This window comes from Prionailurus viverrinus, chromosome A1 (genome assembly GCF_022837055.1).
Source record: "Prionailurus viverrinus isolate Anna chromosome A1, UM_Priviv_1.0, whole genome shotgun sequence".
Taxonomy (NCBI): Eukaryota; Metazoa; Chordata; class Mammalia; order Carnivora; family Felidae; genus Prionailurus; species Prionailurus viverrinus.
In genome coordinates, this window is record NC_062561.1 from 29,698,662 (window position 1) to 29,724,753 (window position 26,092).

A 26,092-nucleotide genomic window follows, 5' to 3' on the forward strand; every position below is an offset into this window, starting at 1 on the left:
TTTTCTACCATGGCTACGTATTGTTTCTAAATATCAGGAGAAAAAATAACCTTGTTTTTAAAGAACCCCAGAAATGTACTGCAAACTTATGATTAGATCTCCATCAGCTATGTTAGGAGAGCTGGCTCTTCTGGAAGGCAGGAGAAAAGAACCAGTTCTATGTCCACTTAAGGAGGAAATGTAAAGGCTTATCCATTACAGAAACTGAGTCACAGGACTGTAAAAAATGGTAATGCAATAAGAAGTTCAAGGGTCAGGGTGCCTGGGTGGCTCAGTCAATTAAGCATTGGACTTCAGCTCAGGTCATGATCTGGCGGTTCATGGGTTTCGAGCCTGGCGTCGGGCTCTGTGCTGACAGCTCAAGAGCCTGGAGCCTGCTTCAGATTCTGTGTCTCCCTTGCTCTCTGCTCCTCCCCCAACCGTGCTCTGTCTCTCTCAAATATAAATAAACATTTTAAAAAATTTTTAAAAATTTCAAGGGTCAGAACAAAGGAGGTCTTGGTCTCATTTTAATACTCTGTACTAGTGGGTTCACATTGAGCATGGCATTCTGTTCTGAATGGCACAGCTCCTGAGGAACAAACTGGAATATGGTCACAGCCAAACGACTAGAGCAATGAAAGTCTGGAAACTGTCTCACAGGATAAATGGGGAAACTGGGAGCAGAGTAGAAAACTGGGGACATGATAGCCAGCTTTAGAAGCTCACCGGTTTGTTTTAGCCTTTGTTTTGTTTTGTTGTGAGACGCCTGCTGCTCCTATGACGGCAACCAGGCAGTTTCCAGGCACCTTTGCTTACCCTTAGTTTTCCTCTTTTGCGTTAAGGGAGCTGATGCTTGCTTTCCCTCCCTCTCGGGACACAGGAATGACCAAAGCTGATCATAATGGAATTAGTGATTTAGAGCAGCAGCCGTGTAGTCATTATCCGGTAGGTTCTAGGGCCACGAGGACAGGATGCAGACCCTTAGTTTGTAGATGGCAAAACCAAGGTCCAAGGAATTGAAGCCACAGCCACAGCAAGTGTCAGAGCTGGGATTCGAACCTACATTTTTCTAACTCTAAAGTCTATTTTCTTCCCACTATATCCTGCCACAACTCAGATGGAAGGCAATAACACATGGAACCACTTCATAAGCCCTAAAGTATCAAATAAATGTAACACATCAGATGTGTCTTTAGAACTCTGTGCAATTCTTAAAGTAAATTTTTATAAAATCAGGCTCAGAGGCAAGTTGTTAATAATAAATGGGAAAATTATACTTAAAATCCTCCTAAGTCTGACATGTAGGAAAGGAATTCAATACATGTTAAGGAGCTTCACCGGGCTGAACTCAAGCCAAGGGAAAGAAACCAGGGGGAGCCAGCTCAACTCAGTGTAGAGCACAACGGTTTGAACTGTCCCCCTCCCCAGGAAGTTGCCTGGCACCCAGGGAAGGGAGCACCCTGTCACTGCTTTCCAGCACAGCCATCGGAGATTTTCAGGAGGAACCCCACACTGATTGGAAGTGAGGCTAGAAGGCTCCTGAGGCCCCTAATGAAGATTCTGTTATGAGACGTCCTTTGTATTGTTTCATTACTAATCGGATAGTTCCCCAACATTAGGCAAATGAGAGCCATGTGAAGACTGAGCCCTTTTATGCACTTTAAAATATGGTTTACTGGGGCACCTGGGTGGCTCAGTTGGTTAAGCGTCTGACTCTCATCTCGCCCCAGGTCATGATCTCACAGTTCATGGGATTGAGCCCTGCATTGGGCTCTGCACAGAGACAGTGTGGAGCCTGCTTGGGATTCTCCCTCTCTCTCTTTCTCTGCAAATCCCCTACACATGCTCTCTCTTTCTCTCAAAAATAAATAAACATTAAAAAATATATGGTATACCATGTCATATAAGAATGATCACTTGGAATCGCCAAGGAGGACCAAAATAGTTCCAACTCCTTTGGCAAAGAAGGAATAGAATCTATATTCTGGTCACAAAGCTATACAGGAATGAGAGACGGAAAGGGTTGTGGATTCAAATGATGCCTACCAGACCCCCCTTGCTGTCTGAAGCATGCGGGTGGTACCCACCAATTCGGAGGAGATGCTCTGTTTGGTCACGGTGCCCACTTCAGGAACACGAGCCTTCACCTGTGCTTTGATGTAGCACTTTTCTCCTCCAGCAAAACGGATTCCGGTGATGCCCTAGGAAATAAAAGTTTATCCATCCATCTATCCATTGGTTCATTTACTCAATGTGTTGAGTGTCTACTGCGAACCGGGCACTGTTCCAGGCGCTGGGTATGGGCATGAACAGAACAGATGGCATGTCTGCACTCACGGAGCTTACCTCGTTGTGTTATTTACCAAAAATAAAAGGCAGAGGGGAAGTCAGGTGGTGGTAAGTGCTATGGAGAAAAATACAGCAGAGTGTGAGACAGGAATGACAGAGGTGGTACTTTTGACAGTGTGGTCGGGGAGGCCCCAGTCAGGGGCATGTGAACTGACACGGAGTATGGTCATTGCTCCATTAACCCAAGCAGGCTCAGATGAAATGCTGCCTCATCCAGGCGGCTTTCTCTGACCCTGATTTCCCGTAAGCTCTCCAGTCTTCATTCCCTCCTGTGGCACTTAGTTCTCAGTGCCTGTGCGGTCACTCCTGGTCAAGGTCCTGGCCCCATTCGATGATAAGCCTCTTTGACATTGGTATCGGAATCTTTTATCTTTCTGGTGATCCCACGAAGGTTCTCAAAAGATGGGGGCCCAATTGATTAATTCCATGGATTCTGATTTTTCCCAGGTCACCCAGCCAGGGAAATAGCAACACTTCGACAACACCAGGAACTGACCTTTGTTCCTAGACCTTACCTGAGGACTCAGATGTTTTGTTCTTGTCCCCTGTGAGACACAAACAGTGTCTCCTTGTCAGCCTAGGGACTGGCCTTAAGGGAAACCTCGTCCATGGGGCTCCGGTGTTGGCTGACAGCTCGGTGCCGATGCTACCTCGGGTGCATCAGGCACAACAGTACGTTCTGTCCCAAGAGTGTTTCCTTTTACCCTGCTGGTGAATTTCATGATGAGTGAGTGGCCAAAAGCAGTATGAAAGGCCTACAGATTTTATGCCCGAACAACATAGACACCAACAGAAACCCAAACCCCTCAACTTGTCAATCTGTTCAGTTGGGACAAATGTCAGGAAGATAAGGACCTTGTTCCAGCATCAGTGCCGCACAGTGGGGGAGGAAGAGCATTTAGAAACCTCCGGGGCTTGGCTCAGGACACTGCCCTCCTCGGTGAAGAACAGAGTCAAATGTAAGTCATGCTAGAAGACACTCGTGGTAAGTCGCACCATTTGTAATCTGAGAGCCAGCAGCCCTGCAAACACTGATGACAGAGCAGAGAGCAGAGAAGGAAAGGCTCGTTCTTCCCGAAGCTTCTTGTGCTCTCCCCTGTGGCCTAATTGGCCATGATCACACATGTGACATGTTCGTCTTAGCATCACCTCTCACCCAGAGAGCGGTGGTAGCAACATCCCCTCACTCTCCAGGAGGAGGGACTCCAGGTTTACCGTGCGACTTCTCAACTCACTGCACCGAAGCCACCTGGACAGATTTTAAAACCACGGATGCCTGGGGCTCTCCCCAGAGATTCCCGTTTCACTGGCCTGGGGCAGTGCCCAGACAGTGGGATGCTTCAAAGCTCCCTGTGTCGTTACAATGTAAACCTGGGGTCGAGGATCATCGGGTTAGGGCGAAAACAACTTGTTCAAGGTGACAACGTTCTTAAATGACTGAAACCACCTGCTGTAGACTGACTGTTTTTGTCCCCTCACCTGAGTACCTATGTTGAAACCTAACGCCCAATGCGGTGGTATTTGGAGGTAAGGCCTTTGGGAAGTTAAAGGCAGAGCCCTCGTGAGTGGGATTAGTGCCTCATAAAAGGGACCCCAGAGAGCTCCCTCACACCCCTTCTGCCACGTGAGGACACAGTGAGAAGACAGGCCAACTATGAACCAGAAACTAGGGCCACCATAGACCCTCATCAGCTAGTGCCTTAATTTTGGACCAACCAGCCTCCAGAACTGTGAGAGTTTCCTGCGGTTTAGAAGTCACTCCGTCTATGATACTTTGTTACGGCAGCGTGTGTGAGCTAAGACACAGCCTTTGAATCCAAGATTCTTCTATACCACCAGCTCACCAATTTTCCCTTGCATCAAAATCACCTGGAGGACTTGATAAATAAAATAGTGTTGGGCCCCGCCCCCGGAGATTCTGATCCAGGTCTGGAGTGGGGACTGAACTGCGCATTTCCAATAAGCTCTTAGGTGCTGCTGCTGGTGGTGGCCTAGGGAACACGTTTTGAGAACCACTGCTCTCTGCTCTCTCCTGCAGACCTGCTGCTCGTATTCTGCATGCACATCTAGGGCTCATGGTTTGAAAAACAGAAGGCAGTGGGGGGAGAGTGATGCTGCCCCCGTGCCATATGTCCTTTTCACTTCACACCCTTATATCCTCTGAATGTGAGGTGCGAGGGGGAAACACCATATAACCGTCGCCATATCCCCCAAGGAGAGAGCTGATTCTGTCAAAGGATTCACAGCCCCGATGTGTTGAGTTAGTTCTGACAGTCTACACACTGCAAAGAGAGCTGAAGCCCCATAGGGATGGGTCCTGTGGGAAGGAATTCACACGTTTGAAACACCTTGTCTGGCTACAAATCCGTATCACGCAGCCAGATCTTTGAAAAGATTAAACAGCAGGAATGGAAAAGCACAAGAAAGCCAAGCAAACCTCCTGCTTCTGCAAACAAACAAGGCCTCAGAAGCTGGTGATAATGAAGAAATTTGCTAACAAAGATAATGAGGGAAGAGTCCAATGCTCTCACATTCTTTTAATAATTAGAGTCAGGCAATCTCATTGTAGCCACACAGTTTTTCTTTCCAGAGGATCTCATAGGATTTCTGTGGCTTCAACCAGAAGTTCCCAACAAGTTCCCAAGAGGGCACTTTAGAAATTGTTCAGGGAGTTCTGAGTTGTCACAAAGACTGGGCCTCTCCTGGGCTTCCTCAGGCAGAGCCCAGGGATGCTGGGCCCCAGAGAGCCCAGGGAAGCCCTGAAGACCTGACTGCCCTGGGGCCTGGTGGAAAAACCTGGTAAGTATCTGTGCCTACACTCGAACACCCTTTTATGTATAAAGACAAAGCGACTTTTGGCAAAGTTTCCATGTATGATGATGACATTCTTAGGAATGCAATTACTATGAAAATAGAGAGAAGATGGTAGTTTTGCTCACTGTTTGAGAAAATAGACTGGTATTTAATCTGCCAACACACCCCTAAGTCAGTCTGCATTTTAGGCTGCGGCACTGACAGCAATTCACCTATGGGAGCAAGCATCTGAGTTCAGGATGTTTTTGAGTTCGTCAGGCTGAGCATTAACATATTGAAGTCCAAGTTAGATTATAAGTTACTCTGGTTTTACTTTTCTTTTCTGTTTTAGTTGGGAGCCATGTTGACTTTTTAAACTTTTTTTGAGTATGGTTGACACGCAATGTGACATTAGTTTCAGGTGTACAACATAGCGATTCAACAAGTCCATACGTTATACAGTGCTCACCACAGGCATAGCTACCATCTGTCACCATACAACCTATTACGATACCATTGACTCTACTCCCTATGCTGTGCCTTTCATCCCCATGACTTATTCATGCCATAACTGGAAGCCTGAATCTCCCACTCCCCTTCACCCATTTTGCCCAACCCCTCATCCCTCTTCCCTTTGGAAACCAGCAGTTTGTTCTTTGTAGTTATAGGTCTGATTCTGCTTTTTGTTTGTTTTTTACTTTTTGTTTATTCATTTGTTTTTTGGATTCTATATGTAAGTGAAATCATATGGTGTTTGTCTTTCTCTGTCTGACTTATTTCACTTAGCATAATACCCTTTAGGTATCTATCTATGTTGTAGAAAATAGCAAGATGTTATCCTTTTTATGGCTGAGTAATATTCCACTTTATATCTATCTATCTATCTATCTATCTATCTATCTAATCTGCCTATTGATCTGTACCACATCTTCTTTATTCATCTAATGATGGACATTTGGGTTCCTTCCATATCTTGGCTATTGTAAATACTGCTGCAATGAACACAGAGGTGCATGTATCTTCTCGAATTAGTGTTTTCATATTCTTTGGGTAAATACTCAGCATGAGAATTATTGCATCATATGGTATTTCTATTTTTAATTTTTTGAGGAAGGGTTATGTTGATTTTTGAAATCACTAACCTATCTGTGAGGTAGGATATGCTATGTTATTTTTCTCTAGCTTTGTAAAATAAAACTTTCAAATATACAAAACGTTAAAAGAAATTGTGTAGTGAACACTTGTATATACATATCAGTTTATTCTATCTTAATTTCTAACCAGGGTTATTATTATATAAATGAGTCATTAAGTCTGAAAGGGTTGGCTTAAACCAATAGCATTGATACTTTTGAGGGCAAAACTTTTTAGAACGTAACTCACGCACTCTGAACAAACCCCTTTTTGTATTCCTTGGGGTACTGACGAAGACCTTCCTTGACCCAACTCTAGTCAGGTTCCTCTGAGTCCTCTTTTTGCCTAGGCCCTGACTGTGGCCTCTGTCTTGGCCAGTTTATTCCAGTTTTAGCAAGTATCCTGCTGAGTCTGCCTTGATATCTGATCACCTTGGCTTGGCTTCAGAAAAATCCTGTTGGTTCGGTTTAGTAAAGAACTACTGTACCTCTTAGTAACTTTCTATCCACTGATATCCCCACTCTGCTCCTTGGCTATAAATTGCCCCTTTTCCTTACTGTATTCGGAGTTGAATGCAATCTCTCTCCCCTACTATAAAACCCCACTGTAGTAGCTTCCCTTGAACATGGTCCTCTTCCCTTCTTTAACAAGTGCCCTGAATGATTTTTCTTTCACACTATGGAGACTGGAGTCCTCTGTTCAGTGCTATTCCCTCTCAGGAGGGTTTTCTTCCTATTGGCTCCACTAAAACCTTGGTGTGGTCCTAGGTTACCAGGGGAGACTGTTCCCTTACAGTTCAGAGCCTTTCCTCATCTGGCCCCTGCCTCTGCTCCCCTTCCCCACCATTCTGCCATGTTGGGCTACTTAGAACTCAAGAGCAGGCCTGTGCATTTGTATTCAGTATTCCTCTGAGTCTCTACTTCTCTGCTGGTTGAAATCCTAATCATTCTTCGAGACCTGATTCAACTGTCACAACCTCTGTAAAACCTGCTTCAATGCCCTCAGTGCATGCAACTGCCCCCTTCTGTGACCCACAGCACTGCGTTTATAGCTCTGTGGCAGCACATCTCCCAGGCTGACCCGAAGTCACTTTTGTGAAGAATGTCTGCACCCCCCAACCCACCCCTCCCCCACCCCCCACCCCCTGGCCTGGACTGTAAGGTCCAGGAGGGAGGGAGCAAGTATCAGTCATCTTTGCATCCCTCATGCTTCATACTGTCCCATGCACACAGTAGGCCCTGAAAAATAAACACCTCTTGGATCTGACTGTTGGTTTAATGTATAGGAGAAAGTAATAGTGCCAGTACCATAGTGGCTGATTCATGTGTTTTCAAAAGTCCAGGCTTGTTTAAACCCATAACAGGTTCTATCCATCAAAAAAATGTCCTACTCACCAGTTCTGACTTAGAGAAATGTGGAAGCTATCAAAGAGAATTGATCAGCTTATGAAATATTTGTGGCCCTTTTGGCTTATGAGAACAAAACACAATCAATACCATTATTAGAACCAGAGGATTATAAAACAGAAATATAGGCCTGGGATTAAAATATTTTAAAAGTATACTCCTGATTCATGCCCCTTTGAGAGAGATAGATCTTTTCTCATTCATCTGTGAAGCTACCTTTGCATATCTTGATACTGTGGCACATCATAGGTATTCAATTTTGTTCTGGATTGAATGATGTGTGTGTGGGAGTCACATTTTATCATTTTACATTGAGTAGTACAAAGAAAAAATGCTTTGCCTTGTCCTGGGTCTGGCAGTAAAAGCCTTTAATAGGCCCAGAGAAATTATCTTTCTGCACTGACCAGAACCATTTGCAAAGCTCTGATTAAACGAAGTACACCGGTCACATACAGGGCTGCAGAGCCCGCCCCTCCCCCTTCCCCAGGCAGAGCAGAGCCAGTCTCTGTCATGAGCAATACCTAACAGCACGGGAGTCCAAAGGTTAGCATCTGTTTGGTATTCAGTAGGACTTGTGAAATGCCTTTTGGCATCAGGAAAGGGAGTTCTTTCATTCAAATGAAAAGCATCTCTGGTTTTTCTCATCAATCGGCACAAGGTGGGTCGATGAGATGTGTGCAGGCCAATAAACTATCAGAAGAGACATTATTTTCAAGTGCCTTTTTTCATTATGGAGTCTCACCTACTCCATCTACAGATTTAACGGGAGAACACAAACAGTGATGCCTCTTCCCCGTCTTAGAACCGGAAGAGAAGACGATATTTATGGCCAACAGGAAAGAGGGCCAGGAACGATACTGTGATGCAGATGTCCACTGAAGCACAAAGCATGAGGGCTAAATTGCCTGCAAATTGAACTTTTGAAAACAAATGTGTTCTCCCCTTTCAAAGCAGACGCGAATGTTTTATCAGTAATTGGCCACGGTCAGAAAACATAGGATTATAATAGGGGAATTACTCCACGCTAATTTTCTGGGTGAAATGGGAAATCTGAAGAATTGAGCAAAGTATGTAAATAGATCCCACCTGTTGTTGATTAGATTGTTAAGTCATTACAGTTTGCCTCTTGTCTCTAAGTTCACATTTCAGACTTTGCAACATTCTAGGATACTGAGTCTTTTATTCATCATGTTATAGAAAGCTGCTTGGAAAGAAATAGCTCTTTCAAGTCCTTCTGCCAAGACTTTATATAGTTCCAAGAACTTGTTCTTTTCAGTGCCAAGGTGTTGTGTTTTTCATTCTGAAAATATAAAGGACAAAGAGTGGGCCTTTCTCAGAGGGAATATGCATGGGGGTCAGTGGCACCATGACTGCCATAAAGAACGGTTACATTGGGATGTGTGTGAGATGCTGCTTCTCTGGCGATTAGGAAAGTCTTCTGGACTTGCCTGGCTTAACTCTCTAAATGTGTGAAATATACTTACATTCTGGAAATCATTAACTTCAATTGCTTCTTCAGCTCCACTTCCCATTTTAAAGGTCTCCAGGTTGTTCCCAGCATCTATTTCCATTGACCCATCTTGTAATTTCCCATTGATACTCATGGTATAATGGACATTGTAAATCTGGAAGTGAACATAGGAGTCAGTGATGCTTTCCTTTTAGGGCAATTCAGGGCTTATCTTTAGACCTGCAGTATATGAAGTAGCTATCATATTTGTTAGAGATACACTGAATCATCGCTAGTAGTAACAGATTTAGATATGAGGACTTCATCCATACACCCATCACTTAATACAATGATTTCTTTAAAAATACCTTCAAAGTAAAATCTTTGGTAGTCTCCAATACTAATTCAAATAGCTCAGTGATTTGCAGTCCTGGCTGCATATAAAAGTATCTGAGGAGAGTCTCCACCTACCATGCACGTGTTTCCCCTGAAAGAATCAAATCAAAACCTGCGGGGATGGGGCTTGGACACAGATCTTTCTTTTTCTGAGTCAACTCTACTTTGCAGCCAGAGTTAAGACCCATCGATGGATAAATGGTTAACTGGATTCTTAACAAGTCTGTAGCTGGCACCTCAATTTGAAAGTTTAAAAAAAATTTTTTTAATGTTTATTTATTTTTGAGAGAGAGAGACAGAGAGACAGAGTGTGAGTGAGGGAGGGGCAGAGAGAGAAGGAGACACAGAATCCAAAGCAGGGTCCAGGCTCCAAGCTGTCAGCACAGAGCCTGACGCGGGGCTCCAACTCACGAACCACAGTGAGATCATGACCTGAGTTGCTTAACCGACTGAGTCACCCACGTGCCCCAATTTGAAAGGTTTTTAAAAATCCATTGGTTAAGATTGGGCACAGAGTATGGTATATAGTCAGGACTGCAGGCAGGACTGGGATATGCCTGATACAGGCAGAACAGCATTTGTGGAGTGCAAGGTCAGTGTGCACATCTGTTTCAGCTCAAAGTGGGAGTTAGTCATTTTAATGACTATGGGACAGGCATATGGTATTGTAGGGCATTATGTTATGAGACGTGTCGGGGAAGAAGGGACGGAGACTTGGCCTCAGCAAAGAGCACTGGCCCAGGAATCAGAAAAACAAGTGGCCACCCCACTTATCCCTGGGTCTTGAGAGTTGCTTTGGGCATAAAATAAAGAAGTTGGCCCTCATAGACGGTTCTCGTTTGTGTCCTTGGAGCTCTGAGGTTTCATGGCGGTGGCCCACAGGTGAGGGTGGCAGAGCAGGTGGGGCTGTGATGTGGTCCTTTCTCTCCTGTTCATCTGCAATTTAACTAGGTGGCTCTGCTTGTTGTCTCTTTTATGTTTTGGATTTTTAAGTAAGATCTTAAGAAAAATAACTCCATGAAATATATATATTTTTAGTTTATGACTAAATTACATGGTCCAAAGGGCTCTCTTAGTTTAGACAACTTGTTAGTATACTAACTTAAAAAATAATTTACACACTGCTCCTGCTCAGTATGCTGCTGCCATGCTAGAACTTTCTCTGTGTTGTGGAGTAGTGGGTGGGTCTTGTCTTCCCTTCCTCCCCCTCCCCTCTCCTCTCCTTCCCCTATCTTTCCTCTTTATTTTTCTGACTTAGAAGCATGTGTGTGTGTGTGTGTGTGTATACATACATATATATCTTATATATAACATACAAGATATAAAATCTTTAAAGAGGAAGGACTAAGAACTGATGAGAGCCACTTGCTATTTAGTGTCAGGCCAGTAGGTCAGAACTACAAATAGCTCAGATTCAATTCAAGTCCAATTTTCTCCATCATTATGAAGAAAGATGGGTACATGGACAAACACTGGAAGAAGTATTTGATATTACTGGATCATTACTTGTAGAAAACTCATTATCACAAGACCCATGGAGCACAGTTTTATTTTACCAGCAGAGAAGTAGAAATGGCTTGGCTAGCCAGTACCCTTTCAGGCACCGGCCTTCATTCAGTGGAACAGAAGATACCAGCCCACTGTTTCAGCTAACCGTGGGTCAGTGCCCTTCCTTCCATCCTGGTGAACTTCGATCCCTGCAGCACACTGTCCTCCGGGCTTGCCTGATCCTGAGAACCACTTCTGGAGTTTCTGATTTAGGGGGGCTGGAGCAGCACCCACCAGTCTGTGTTCACTCTGCATCTCAGGTGGTCCTTCTGATCAGCCCAGTTTGGGAAACCTGTTTTCTTTGGCTGGGTCCGTGCTTTTTGCAGGTAAGGTTTAGAAAGCAGGCTCTGTTCTGTCCCTGTGCTCTCTGAGCAGCCACTGTTCACATGGGCTAAGGATGACTGTCAAAAGGAGTATAGCAGACAACATTTGTGGGACTTCCAGCCACAAGCATCCTTCACTCATGCAGTAAGAGGCTGTGTGTGTGTGTGTGTGTGTGTGTTTGCGTGTGTGTGTGAGAGAGAGAGAGGGAGAGGGAGAGAGAGAAAGCATTGCGCATAAGCTTTTACTATTAAGGCAATGCAAGATCTCAGAAATGAACAGTTTGTAAGTTCTTAGCAGATCTTAAGGAGACAAAATTCTAACACTAGGAGAGTGGTTTGTGGTCCTAATTTTACTTCCCTCCACCACCACCCCACTACCTTTGTGCCAGCAGAAGCTCCCTAACTAGACACAGGTATTGCATCATTTGTTTTTTCTTATTATTTATTTAGGTTAATTAATTAATTGACAGAGAGAGAGAATGAGGGGGAGGGGCAGAGGGAGGGAGAGAGAGAGAGAGAGAGAGAGAGAGAGAGAGAGAGAGAGAGAATCCCAAGCAGGCTCTGCACGCCACACTGAGCCCCATGCAGGGCTCAATCTCACAACGGTGAGATCATGACCTGAGCCGAAATCAAGAGTTGGGACGCTTAACCAACTGAGCCACCCAGGTGTCCCGGGTATTGCATCATTTGTAATGTAGCTTTAGCCCGTTCTTTATGAGGAGCACATTGTCTCCATGGGGCAGCAGTGAGAGGTCTGTGCCCTCCTGAAGGGAATGGCGGGAGGGTAAACAGTCCACAGTTATTTCCAAAGTACTGGGCCCTACGCTCCGAAGGAGACTGGGCTGGTGGAGCAGGAATCACCTTGTCTGCTCTGAGCCGGTGGAGCTGTGGGGCACCTAAGGCTATTTTCTAAGTACAATGAAGTTTATTGTTTGCCAAAATTCTGCTCAATATGGTGCTTTTTACAGCCAAGAATATTTGCTAATGAGTTTCTAATGACGTCTGGGTTCTATAAGATGAATTACATAACATTTGGGACAATATCTAGAAAAATCAGTCTGAGAACAAAAGCCCCAAGCAATGATCTCATCCCCTCATCCCACAAGGTAGGATGATCAGCTATCTCATATTGGCGAGGCTATCCCAGATTTCAATGCCTGTTCCGTTTACGATAACGTGGGTGAGACCTGGCTTCGAAATTTGAGCTCCGTCCCTTGTTCCCAGTTATTAGCACTCTGATGTTTCCACAGTCCTGCAGCTGACTTCCAGTAAACCTGTCCTTAGGGGATTTACCCATATGAAAGGGATAGGAGGTGAATTACAGCTGGTTCTCCTCTATAAACTAATATAGAAGAACAGAGGCATGGATAATCCCCAAAGAGTGGGCAGTCCATTTGGTGGGGGATATCTTTTTGTTTGACAGAGACTTACCTTTCTGGATTACATTATGTCTGGGCTATTTACACTTCCAGGGAAAGTGGCCCTGTGCATGTACTATGCATAGATGGTGCCAAACATACTCTATTTTGTGTTTTGTGATTTGTTTTTCAGACTTGGGTGAGATAGATCAGCGCCAAAAATTTTGGGAGTAAAAAATGTCTACCATGATTTTCTTCATTCTTCTGCCTGTAGAGGAAATAGCAATAACTTCATTTTGGCCAGAAAATGTGATTCACTATTCCTCTGTATTCTTAGAATTTAATACTGCTTGCTCTCTTGGACCAGACTCGGGGTAAAGTAGAAGATGAAAAGAGAGAGCCCTACTTAGTCAGTATGATCATTCCATCTCTCTTTTTAGAAGCTTGTCAGTTAGTTGTGTTTGCCTTGAATAATTAAATGCCAAATAGTATTCATTTTAATATACATCATGCCTAAAATCTTTACCCTCCAAAAAGCAAAGCTATTTTTATCTCCAAATGACCTGTACCACTGAGGTTCTGTCATCGAAAAGACAGCTTTTACATTCGAATACCATACAATTTCCCAAAGGGTGACAATCAGAAACCCTGCTATTAATGGAGATGTAGATCTTGAAATTGTTCTCCTGTTCAGATTTGCTGCTTTCAAACATGAGCATTTGGCCTAACTTTTCTATTTAAAATACAAATACATTACAGCACTTTTCAAATACACACAAAAATACTGTGCAATTCTGATCTTACAAATCGATGCTTGTAAATTTGATATAGTCTCTAAAACAGACTCAGCGCTAAATGGCATGATTATCTACAGTAGACATTTGAGTTAAAAATACAAATTATGCAGTGACTGCGGAAGATGTGATGTGTAAAATGGTTGAATTGCTTTCAGCACCATTTTCTCTAAGTACTGGAATTCGTTCATGCTTTGAGTTTCATGGTTGGGGGGGGGGTTCCCCCTGCAAACAGCAGCCACAGCTCCTCTGAGGGAAGTGATTAAGAAACAGCCCTTTGTGTGCACCCTGGAGATGGAATTCTTTTCCATTAGTCGAAATAAGCTTATACCAGGCCTGGCAATGGTCATCAAGATAAAATGTCGCCCTTTACATAGGTGAACAAAATTCAGAGTATTTAGAGAACACCCTGGAACTCTGCCCGGTCAAGCTAGAAGCAGTTTTTATACTCCTTGAGAGATGGTGGAGCTATAAAATAGTTACATACAAAGAAAGTGGGACAGCAGTTAGTGAAACATTTGCCGTTAAATCACACGTGACTAGGCCAGAATTGATTTTTAAAGAGATTTGCCACCTTTAAGGAATTTCTTTTCCTTAGGGCAAGAGAGAAGGGAGCATTCATGGATAGGTCTTATGCAATAAACAGACAAAAACTCCTGAAAATTCAGATTCATCCCCAATACTGGGTCTGAATGTTACTCCACTATCTTTGTCCTAGGTTCTTAAAGTCACAGCCCTTCTCAGCTGGGAGAGGTCCTACAGATCATTGAATTCCATTTCTAACCCAAGGGATGAGGCCAGAGGGGTACGGTGCCTCACCCACAGTCACACAGTCACACGACTGCAAGCGATCCGCTGAGACCGGCAGAAAATGGCTTTCCCCGACCTGTCCATGGATTTTCCCGCTACTCTACCTTTTAATATTCTCTGTTAAAACCCTGACTTGCTTTTCTACAAAGTAGCCAAGAGCAGAGAGCAGCGCGGCCGTGTGGGAGGGAAGAAGGGAGAAGGTGCCCCGAGGGGACCCAGAGGAAAGCTCGAGCTGGGGCTAGCCGCCTGCTCCGGCCCTGCGCTCTGGCTCCACCTAGAGGTGAACGTGCGGGTGACAGCGAGGACCCCGCCGCCCCGCGCGCCTCCCCGCCCCGCGCACTCGAGGGCCCTGGGGTCCGCACTCCTGAGCGACGCCCTCTGGACTTACGTGATTGTCGCTCCCCTTCCAGAAGTAGAAGGCCCCGATGGTCCCGAAGAGCAGCAGCACCGCCCCCGAAATGAGAACCACAGCTCCGAGCTTGAGCAGCCGCGCGGGGCTGGCGGGCTTCACGGTCACCGTGGCGTACGCCTGAGGACCGGGGCCGGGGGTTGGGGGAGCACGGGTCACGTCTGCGCCGCGCCGCCTGGGACTCGGGACTGGGGTGGGGGACGGCGCGCCCCTTTTCGCGGCGCTCCCTCCCGAAGGTCCCTTGAACTCAGCGTGGATGTACGATAAGCAAACTTTTGGCGGAGCAGGGCCATCGCCCCGCGGCTCTGCACCCTCCGCCGGCCACAGTACGCCTGCTCCTGGGTCCCGGCCCCCGCTCCCCTTCCCACTGGTCTGCGGATCCCGGGCCCCCTGCACACGCGCATATTTGGGGACCCACCTCCCACATTCGGTGGCACAAATCCCTGACTCCGGGCAGTCGATCCAGGCACCCGCGCAAAGGCCCGGCCCTGCGTGTCCACTGACCCGGCAGCGGGACCGGGGATTCGGAGCTGTACTCACCGGGGGACTGCAAAACTCGACGTCGTCAGGCCCCACTAGGGCGATGGGAACTTTGTCGGAGTTTTCTGTCATGGCTGTGGCCGGAGCTGCGAGACGCTGGGAGGCTCCGCGCGCGCCCTGGGCTCTGTCCCGCTGCCCCAAAGCGCCGGGCATTTCAACGCCGCGCACACGCGCGTGCACACAGCGTGCCCCGTCCCGCCCGGGCCAGCCCCGCGGTTCCCACCCCTTCCAGCGCCTCGCCCTCTCCTCCCTTCCCTCTCCCGCCCCAGCAGCAGTGTGAACTAGTCCTGCATTCCGGACGGCCCCCCTTCCCGCTCTCTCCGGTCTACTGCGCCCCCGCCCCAAACACCCTGAGTGTGGCACGGTGGGGTGGAGATGGGGAGGGATGGGTAGACCGGGAATGCTGAGTCCTGCGATCTCAAGAAATGGGAAAATGCGAGGACTCTTTTTACCATCCAAGCATCTCCTAGAATGTCAGAGGACTCTACTGTGATACCCAGCTGGAGGCCCATTTACTGCCTTTGTGTGTGCCCGGGGAGCTGGTGGAACAGGACAGAATGGAGAGCAGAGTTTGGCATCGCTGGAGGGCCCCTGGGACTAGAGCATGGAGCAGGGCCTTGGAGATGGCCCTTGCCACCCCTGTCTCTAGGAGGTCTAGGAGAAGGTCTAGCAGGGGGGTACAGCGGTAGCAAAGGTGAAAGCCAAGCAGAGGGGACTGGGGGGAAGGAGCTGAGGAGATCAGAGTAAGAGTGCCTTCTATTTGGTTGACTAAGTTAAAGAACAAACAAATCAACAATGGCAACGCGGGCACCCCCCCCCCAAACATTATGTCCAAAGGAATAACTAAAACATGTATTTTTTAAAGAAGCAGAACGGGGAGAGTATTTTTTCACTTTGGAAATGCCATCTGCCAGTACTAGGATGACAGTGCCTCATTTGGAGCCAGGCTTCGTTAATTCATATGGAGTTCTAGCTTTGTGCATAGTCCTCTGCTGGGAGCAACGCATGCGAGGGTGCAAGGGAGGAACTGAGGTTTCCCGAGCCAAGGGAGACTGGATGGGCCCAGCTGCAGCAGGAGGAAGTGCTTGTCAGCATGGCTCAGCAGGGCTGGGAAGGTGGCAAGAATGGAAGAGACGCCCACGAAGAATCTGTAGGATTTGGCAGCTGCTGGGCTGGGGAGAGAGAGAGCCTCCCATACAGTGCTGTGGGTGGGTGAACTGGTACAGCCCTTATGGAAAGCAATTTAACTCCCAAATGCAAAATCCAATTTCATTTCTGTGGATCTATCCCACACATGCACTTGCAAGGGTGGAAAAATCCTAGATATGCAAGGATACTCATTGCAGCATGCTCATTAGAACAAAGGACTAGAAACATCTTGGGTGTCCACAGCAGAGAATTTGTGGTACATCCTCACAGAGGGCTCTTGGCAGCTATTTAAAAGAAGGGAGCAGCTTTGGATTTCCTGATGTAGAACACCCCCTAACATATTTTACGTGAAAAAAAAGCAAAGGATGGAAAATATGCATAAATGCCTCCATTTGTATAAAAAATGCAAACAAGAATATATGTATGCATATGCTCTCCAGAAAGATAGACAAGGTACTGACAGTGGGGGTTGCCTCTGATGAGAGCCATGTGGCTTGGGGACACCATGGAAGGAAGATAGTTGGTTGTGTGCCTTCTGGAATGTTTTGAATTCTGTATTGTGAACACGTATTAACTCTCCAAAACGTGAGTGAATAAAATAATAAATAAGTGAGTCGGGAGTGGGGTGGGGAGGAAGGACATGCAACGCCTGGAGACTGTTCTTTCAAGAACTTTGGCATTAAGGGGAAAATGAAATAAGGAGGCTGGATCAAGGGAGTTGGAGGATCAAGGAAGTTCTCCCTGCTCCCCCTGCTCCCCAGCTGGGAAGACCTTTGAAGGCCACAGGGACGGGGCAGAGAGGACAGAAAGATGGGTCAAGCAACAAGATAAACCTTGAGAAGGAGAGAGAGACTAATGGGACTAATCTGGATGGTTTGGGGACATGTGGACTCTGAGGAGAGGCACCCAGAGGGAAGGGTGAGGAGAGGGAGAAATGCAGCTTTCTATCTCATTCATACAACAAATGACGCACCATGTGCCAGGCAGAACACAGGAAGTGGCTGATTGAGGCTTGAGGGTTGGGGGTGAGGGGTGCATGGGGAGACCATGGCATCCTCTGAGCACATTCTCTTAAAGTGGCATATTTTCAACAATTTTAAAGTAATATATTTCCGTGAGGATGGTGGGCAGTGATGAGACAACAGTAGGAGGAGTAGCTGGGTGGGAGGCTTGTGGAGAAGGGGATCAAAGGGGTCCTCACTTCACAGACTTGTTCCCCTCTCCCCCGCTCCTGCTTCACCAGATTCAGAGGCTCATTCCTTGGAGATTAGGACCCAACTTTGCCCTGTACCAGCTTTGGGGACACAGCAATGGGCAAATGAGCTAGGGTCCCTGCTCTTGAGTTGCTTATAGTGGAGTGGAAAAGATAGTCATTAAGCAGGTAATTACAAAATAATGGTGTCACTGCATTTGTGATAAACAATATGAGAGAAAAGTACAGGGTCTCCTAAGATACTAAAACATCTATTTTACATTGAATGAAGAAGGGGGGCAGCACCTGAGGAGGTGACATTTAAGCTGAGAACTGAAAGACAAACAGGAATGTTCTAGGTGGAGATGGGTGTAGGAGTGTGGGAAAGACAGCATGTTACCATGAGGTGGTGAAGAGTTTGCCATTTGAAAGAAGAAAAGCGTGGATTGTAGAGAGTGAAGGAAAGAATGGCAGAAGATGAGGATCCAGGAGCAAATGAGGTCTTCTAAGGGCATTTTCCTCTTAGTACAGGGAGGTCATTAGGGGGTTGAAACAGTGGAATGGGCATGATCGGGTTTGCATTTTAAAAAACATCATTTGGACATCCAACTGAGATGATGGTGGTCAGGACTAAAAAAGTCATATATGATGGAGCTGAGAAGGAAGGAAGGAAGGGACTTGAGATTTGTTTCATACTAGAATGGACAAGCTCTGGAGATTGATGAGTGTGAGGTGCGTGGGAGAAGGAGATGTCAGGATGACCCCCATATTTTGAGCACAAACAACTGGTTAGATGTAGGGAGCACTGGCTGAGTCTGGGGCCCAGTAAGCTTAAGAGCTTTGAAAATTCAAGGAGAGATGCACTTAGTGTCAGTAAAGAGGCTGAGAGAGCCATCTGCTGAGATGGAAAGGCGGGGGACTGAGCAGGGCTTGTGAAGTATGGGAGACATTGATAGCATTTGTATGAGAAATACAATACGGAGTACAAAAGCAATGATCATTTGGGGCGGGGGAACATGAAGGTGCCAAGACTCTCCATCAGCACCGAACAAACGCAGAGCGGAACTGAGGGCGCTGGATGGTGCTGGGGTAATTGGGTGTATTAGCCAGTGTTCTCCAGAGAAACAGAGTCAATAAGATACGTATAGGTATATAGAAAGAGATCATCATGAGGTATTGGTTCCCATAATTATGGAGCCCGAGAAGGGGTGCCATCTTCTCTATCTACAACCTGGAGTCCCAGAGAAGCAGGTCTAAGTCCTGTTTGGAGTCCTGAAGGCTGGAGAACCCTGAGTGCAGATGTCCAAGGGCAGGAGAAGATGGGTGTCTTGGCTCAGTTTCCATCCACGTGTTCTATTTGGGCCTCCACAGATTGGATGACACCCACCCATATTGGAGAGGGTTGATCTTTACTCAGTCTACCCATTCAAATACTAATCTCTTACATAAATACCCTGATAGACACACGCAGAAATGTTTACTAGCCACTTCAGCATCCCTAAGCTCAGTCAAGCTGATACCCAAAATTATCCATCACAGCGTGTTAATTAACCGATGGGGTAGGGGGATCCTTTCACAATGTATACACATATCAAATCACCACAAGGTACACTTTAAATAGCCTACAGTTTTATGTGTCAACTATACCTCAGTAGAGCTGAAAAAAAAAATCACACTGGGTGTGGAAGATGGCCTTCGGAAGGGCCAAAGGTCAGGGGCTGGGAAGGGAGGTCTGGGAAGTAGGGAGGGGCTGATGAACTGGGAGAAAAGGGGAGACCTGATGTGATGGCAGAGGCTTGAGGGGCAGGAGAAGGAGGAACTCTGGAGAAAATCAGAGAGGGAGAACTGAGACTTTGAGATCCTAGAGGTGGACCGGTTCTCAGGACCGGAGATCCTAGAGGTGGACCAGTGGGAACATGGTCTAAAGTGTGGGCCTAATGACAAAGTGGGGTTGGGGGTGATGACTTCCAGGATTTGAAGATATTGAGGTCAGGGCATCAGAATCAGTGTTGGTTTTGAATTTGTAAGTACGCCCAGTAGGGATGTGACAAGGAAAAATGGAGAGGGAGTTGCAGAGGTAGTTAGGGCAAGTGGGAGAATGTTCTGCATGCAGCTCCCTAGCCAGAGGTGAGGGAGTGAAAAAGGGGGTATGGATGGATGTGTGAACTTCAGAAAAAAAGGCTGTGTTCCAAGAGCGTGGTGAGACAAATTCCTGGAATGGACAATGGAGATCTAGAAAGAGCTCTTGTCTGCAGGGAATGGAGATGTACAGAGACTCCCTGTTCCAGGAGAGGGATGTAGAGCAGCAGAGAGCTCTAATATTAGCACTGTTACCACAGCTGCTTTTATTTTTTTTTAATGTTTATTTATTTAGAGAGAGAGGGAGAGTGTGCATGTGCTGCACGAGTTGGGGAGTAGCAGAGAGAGGGAGAGAGAATCCCAAGCAGGCTCCAAGCTGTCACTGCAGAGCCTGATGTGGGGCCTGATCTCACAAACCACAGTATCACGACCTGAACTGAAACCAAGAGTCAGATGCTCAGTCGACTGAGCCACCCAGGCACCCCCCCACCCCAGCTGCTTTGACACACAGCTTTCTCCCACTACTTCTTTCTTTACACTGGCATTTAGGAGGAGAAGGTGGGAGGCTTAGGGACAACTAGTTAAAGATAAAAGAGGGGGTCCCACAGAACCACTAACACAGAATTACTTCACACAGGCAGTGGGGAGTCTCTGTAGAATTTTCTGATGGTGACACTGACGTCCACAACTTAGGGAGACTAAGAGGACATTGATGTAAAGCTATCATAAGCAATTAATTTTTTGTGCATTATTCCAGAGTCCCTACATCCCTGTGCTCATGAACTGATTGGCCCATGGGTCCTGTTTACTTCTCCTTTCTCACTTTCTGCTATCCAGCCAGTTTGGAGTTAACATAGCAAATGTCTTCTTGTTGGCATAATAAAAACATCGCATTGATGGTAGATGCACTGCAGAAAAAAAAATGTCCTCTTCCAATGCTAAATACCAGGGATTAAGTTATTATCTGCCTTTTCAGATTATCAAAGCAGGCTTTTTTCCCTTTAGCTTAGCCAATTTTGAGCCTTACAAATTTGTGTCAGTCCACACAGATAGGTTAATTTTCAAGTTGTCTTTATTAAAAATTTTTTTAATGTTTATTTAGTTATGAGAGAAAGATGCACACACACAGAATCTGAAGCAGGCTCCAGGCTTTGAGCTGTCAGCACAGACCCCGACACGGGGCTCGAGCCCACGAACTGTGAGATCATGACCTGAACTGAAATTGGATGCTTAACCAACTGAGCCACCCAGCTCCCCGCCATCCAAGTTATCTTTACATTTTTTTAAATGTTTTTATTTATTTTTGAGACAGAGAGAGACAGAGCATGAGCAGGGGAGGGGCAGAGAGAGAGGGAGACACAGAATCCGAAGCAGGCTCCAGGCTCTGAGCTGTCAGCACAGAGCCCCACACGGGGCTCGAACTCACGGACCGTGAGATCATGACCTGAGCTGAAGTCGGACGCTTAACCGACTGAGCATCCAAGTTATCTTTAACTGCTCATCCCTATGCTGCCTCCTTCTCCTCAGCCAAATGTCAAAGTGTACAGAAAGTGCGCAGAGGGTAGTGGTACAGAACTGTGTATACATCATTGGAGCTACAGCCTCCTGCATCCCTCCAGGTGGCTATTTCTTGGCTTGTTGGCTCCATCTCAGCCTCCCAATGTCATGAACTGAGGCCCCTCCCAATGGAGCTTTATGTGGCAGTAATCCCTGGGAGAACATGAGACGGTTCTCCTTGTCGGCCTGCCTCCCTCCAACCCTGCCTTCATCCATCTCTCTGTACCTCTGTACCATCTGGAGATCAGCTTTTGCAAAGGGCAACTCCTAACCCTTCACACCTCTGCATAGGGCCTTCGCAGCGGCTGTCAATGCCATCAGAGCAAGGTCTAAACTCCTTTAAAGCATACATGAGGCTCTGGCCATTTCCCCAGTTGTATCGTTGCCTATTTTTTTGGTCTGTTTTCTCTGCTAGACTGTCACGTAAGCCTCTGAGAGGTCAGGACTGTGTCTTATTCACTGTTGTTCATTCGACAGATGCATAGTTAATTAATAAATGAAAAGAAAAACAGTGCAAGGGCCATATCAAGAACATTTGCTAAGTCATGGTTCAGAAAACCTTGCTGAAAAGGCTCACGCTCCTCATTAATTGCTTGTTGCAGAATTATAAATGGTCAGTCACCTTATGGTATAAGCTACTCCTGTGTTCAGTGACCGCCATTTTCAGCTAAAAATCCGAACTCATGGTTCAACAGAGGATTTCTGCCTTACTTCCAGATAGAAGAGGTAGTCGGAGATATGTAGCTTGGGTTCTGACTATTGGAGATTTAGGGGGATAGTGACATAGAACATGAAGTATCAGAACCAGCCCAGAAAATCTGGGACCTGTGATCACAGATCCCAAGAATCACAGAAAGATTGGCACATGAACTGTATGACCTTGTGTTCTGGTTATTTTGTGAAGAATTCCTAATCCCTCTCATAAGACAACAAGTTTCTGGCTTACTAGGGACTGTCTTATACAGACTTGGGCCCTTTCCAATGTTCAGTATGGTGTGTTGAACACAGTAGTACTTGATAAAAGTTTATTGAATGGCTAAATAAGGTCTAAGTTAGTCATCTCCTCTGTGTCACACTTGATTGCTCAGGGGAATGGAGACAAAATATTCAGGAACTTCTAGACTGTTCACAACAGAGCAATTACCACTTGAGCCCACTGGGATTTGCCCTGGGGTCCCCCCGGAGAATGGCTCATCCAATTAACAGTTTATTCAAAATGACTATAACTTCAACATATCTTGCCATGGAGTCACTAAGGAAAATGGGCCAGGCTGGTAATTTTCAAGTCCTATCTGTATGGATCTTTATGGTTTTTTTCATCCATACCCATCCAGACACCTTTTTCTGTCAATTGTGGGAAAGTCTTTCTAAGAATAGGGACTGAGAAAATAGATAGGGAAAGCCAATTGCATTCTCTTTGCTGAAAGTCATAAAAATAGGAATGGAGAGAAATGAAGATGGGGGCATTCTGAAGGGTCATTAGGTCTGCCTCCTCTTTATCATTGCTGAATAGCTATTGCGTGTCAACTCACAGCGGGCACAGTAAGTGGGTAGGATCCCTGCACAGCAAGTTAATCCATATGCAAACACAGTGACCCCAATTGCTTTGCAATAGAGAGCCACATGGCCCGTGCCCTTAAAATACATCATTTGGGCAGCTGCCAGCGGGCTGATTTATCCCAGCTGGCCAGAAGCAGCCCTGAGATCATCAGCGCCTTTGTTAATTGGGAGAGAGGGGCAGAGGAATCAAGATATTCCTGGGCACCAAGCATTCATTAGCCACCTGGCCTTCCTAAATTATGATCCTGCCATGATTTTCCCAGGGCTTCGACTGAAATTTTAATATTTGGAGTGTATTAATAACTCGGAACATGTCATTTCCTAAATAAGCAATGCCCTTCTGGACTCATTGAAGGGAGTCCGGAGAATGGATGGTTAAACAGCACAGATATTGGCTACCCAGTGAAGTGAGCGGTATGGGGGTGACCCTACAAGTTCTGTCCACAACAGCAAATACAAACAGAGGAATGTATGAATGGACCTCTGGGTTAATGCCCCTGATTTCTACTCATTTGTTCAATTCATATAACGTCTTAAGAGGACCAACCCCAGGAAAAATGATGAAACATGACAATAGAAGCTAATGATGCTAGGGGTGCCTTGGTGGCTCGGTCAGTTAAGCTTCCAGCTTCAGCTCAGGTCTTGATCTCACGGTCTGTGAGTTCGAGCCCCGCGTCGGGCTCTGCTGACAGCTCAGAGCCTGGAGCCTGCTTTGGATTCTGTGTCTCCCTCTCTCGGCCCCTCTCCCACTCATGCTCTCTCTCTGTCTCTCAAAAATGAATAAACGTTAAAAAAATAAAAAACCCTGCCATGCCATGTAGGTTACACCATGCACTCCTCAGGGCACCCCTACAGGACCATTTTACTCCTCAGGGCACATCCCACAGTGATGGATGCTTCACAAGACTTGGCGTGTCTTGTTCATCTTTCAATCCTTAGCACCTAGAACAGTTCCTGACACATAGTAGCTACTCAATAAAATATTTGGTGAATGAATGAGTCTTCATTGTAGATGAAGCAGTTGAGGTGTGACAAAGTTAGTAACCTGTCCGTGTTGTACAGTTCTAGAAAGTGACAGAGGCAGGACTCATACTCATTCACCATCCTCTGGCATCCTCTTGTTCTCAGCCCCCTGTCAGCCCCCTGTTTAGGTGTGTTCCTGTCAGTGCTCTATCCTCCACTGAATGTTGTGTCCCCCTCACATTCATATGTTGAATCCCTGACCCCCCCATTGTGATGGCATTTGGAAGTAGAGGCTCTGGGAGGTAATTAATTAGGTTTGGAAGAAGTCATGAGGGTGGAGCTCTCATGATGGGATTAGTGTCCTTAGAAGAAGAGAAAGAGACATCAAAGCCCACTCTGTCCACCTCATGAGGACAGAGCAAGAGGTAGCTGTCTGCAAGGAAGAAAGTTCACCAGGAACTGAATCTGCTGGTAGCTTGACCTTGGATTTCCCAGCCTCTAGAAATTTCAGAAATAAATGTTTCATTTAAACACCTAGTCTGTGATGTTTTGTTATGGCAGCTCAAGCAGATTAAGACAACCCTTCAGGCACACTCATCAAAATGTACCGTCCCATGTCCCATTCATTTAAGGCTTTGCTTTCTACCAGTCAGCAACAGCTGGTGATTTGATCCCTTCCTGCCTCCCCTTTCTACTTACCCCTCCATCCAACATCTCTGTAGTGCATCAGAGTTTACAAAGAGACTCATGTACATGATTTCACGTGATACTCAGAAACAACTTGTGAAACAGGTAGGATGTTCTTTATTATCCTATTTGACAGCTAAGTAAACTGAGGCTTGGCAAGGTCAACTGACTTACCATGACCACTCAGCGTCCTCAGTACCACACTGTGGAAAATGTCATGGTGTTTCATTCATTCAGGAGCAGGTTGCCTTGAAACTGGACGCTGATGGAGAGGTAGATGTCAGCTTCCACGAACAATTCTCTCTGGAGGTATTTTGGGCAGGTGAGCTCAGAGATTTGGGAGTGCCTCAAATGACTCTGAGCTGACAAGTGTCTATCTTTCCTACACCTGAGCCTGGGCCAGGATCATTCTTCTGAAAATCTCCAAAGAGTTGGCAAACAGGTGCACCTGTCTAATCCACCCTCCTACTTGATCTTCTAAGAAGTGTCACCTGCATTCACTCCTTTCTGGCTATCCCTGCTCCACCTGCCATGGATACCTCATCTCCTCATGCCATTCTGCCTGGACTATTGCTGGGGTCTCCCAACCAGACCCCTGCTATGCCTCCACTCTGTCTAGGTCCCCCATGTTGGGGACAAAGAGATCTGCTTGAGTAACAAATCCAATGATCCCAACCTCCTACTTAAGAACCCATATCCGTGGAGTACACGAGGTGAATGTGGCAGATTTAAAAAGGGAAAGATAAAAATCTTTAAAAACTTTTTTTAGTGGGAGGACTTGAAAATTATTTTACTCTTCTTAAAAAGTTCTCTTTTTATTTTCTTTTAGAAAGTATTGCTCATTGAGTGCAGAATATCTTTCGAGGACACAAAGTTGTTAGACACCTAAGTACTAACACATGAAAGCCACACCTGCTGTTAATGCAGCTAAGGATGGGCATATTTTTGATTGTCACAAAATTCAAAACAGAATCCATTCACATTGAGTTTATTTTTTAAAGAGTATGCTAATTTTTGACTCCAAGGAAATAATCCAAAAGAAGGGGGAAAAGTCAATAAAAATCAAGATGATCATTGTGGAGTAGTTTGTAATAAAGAAAACCTAGAAACAAGAGTGAGTAGTTAAGTAAATTACGTTGTGTCAATTTGATGGACTATCGTACAGTCACTCAAAATTATAATTATGCAGACTGTGTAGCAACAGAAAGTGCCTATGATATAATGTCAAGCACGCCGAGCAAATTGCACATATACTTGATTACAGCTCTAAAAATCATGTTTACATGTGGGCAAAGACTAGCAGGAAGCGAGAAGAATGAAAACAGATGATTAGTTCGGCTGGTGGGATTGTGGGGGGATTCCTCATCTTCTGGAATTGGTGTTTTTCACGTTGTTTGTGCGGTTTCGAAAGAATGCTGTTTAGCCCTTTTTGGGACCGTTTTCGAGAGTGTTGGTCCCAGGAAGGCACATAAACAGCAATGAGGAGTGCAATTCCCGATCATGCCCCACTGCCGGGTCTCTCCTGGGTGCCTGGCTCTGCTGGTGGGAATTACTTGGATCCGACCTGAGCACGGCTGTTTGCACATTGTTCCCAAGCAGAACGTTGCTGCGGA

At 46.0% G+C, this 26,092-nt stretch overlaps 1 protein-coding gene across 2 annotated transcripts in view; it reads right to left on the reverse strand.

Moving 5' to 3' along the window:
• CNMD (chondromodulin) overlaps positions 1-15,476 on the reverse strand; it is a 32,950-nt gene extending 17,474 nt beyond the window's left edge. For both annotated transcript variants that reach the window (XM_047873647.1, XM_047873641.1), the window contains exons 1-4: positions 15,293-15,476; positions 14,732-14,872; positions 9,149-9,289; positions 2,070-2,183 (exon numbers count right to left, since the gene is read on the reverse strand). In XM_047873647.1, the coding sequence (XP_047729603.1) occupies positions 2,070-2,183; positions 9,149-9,289; positions 14,732-14,872; positions 15,293-15,445 (549 nt within the window). In that variant the 5' untranslated portion in view covers positions 15,446-15,476. The remainder of the gene's footprint in view (positions 1-2,069; positions 2,184-9,148; positions 9,290-14,731; positions 14,873-15,292) is intronic.
• Positions 15,477-26,092: the final 10,616 nt, after the last annotated feature.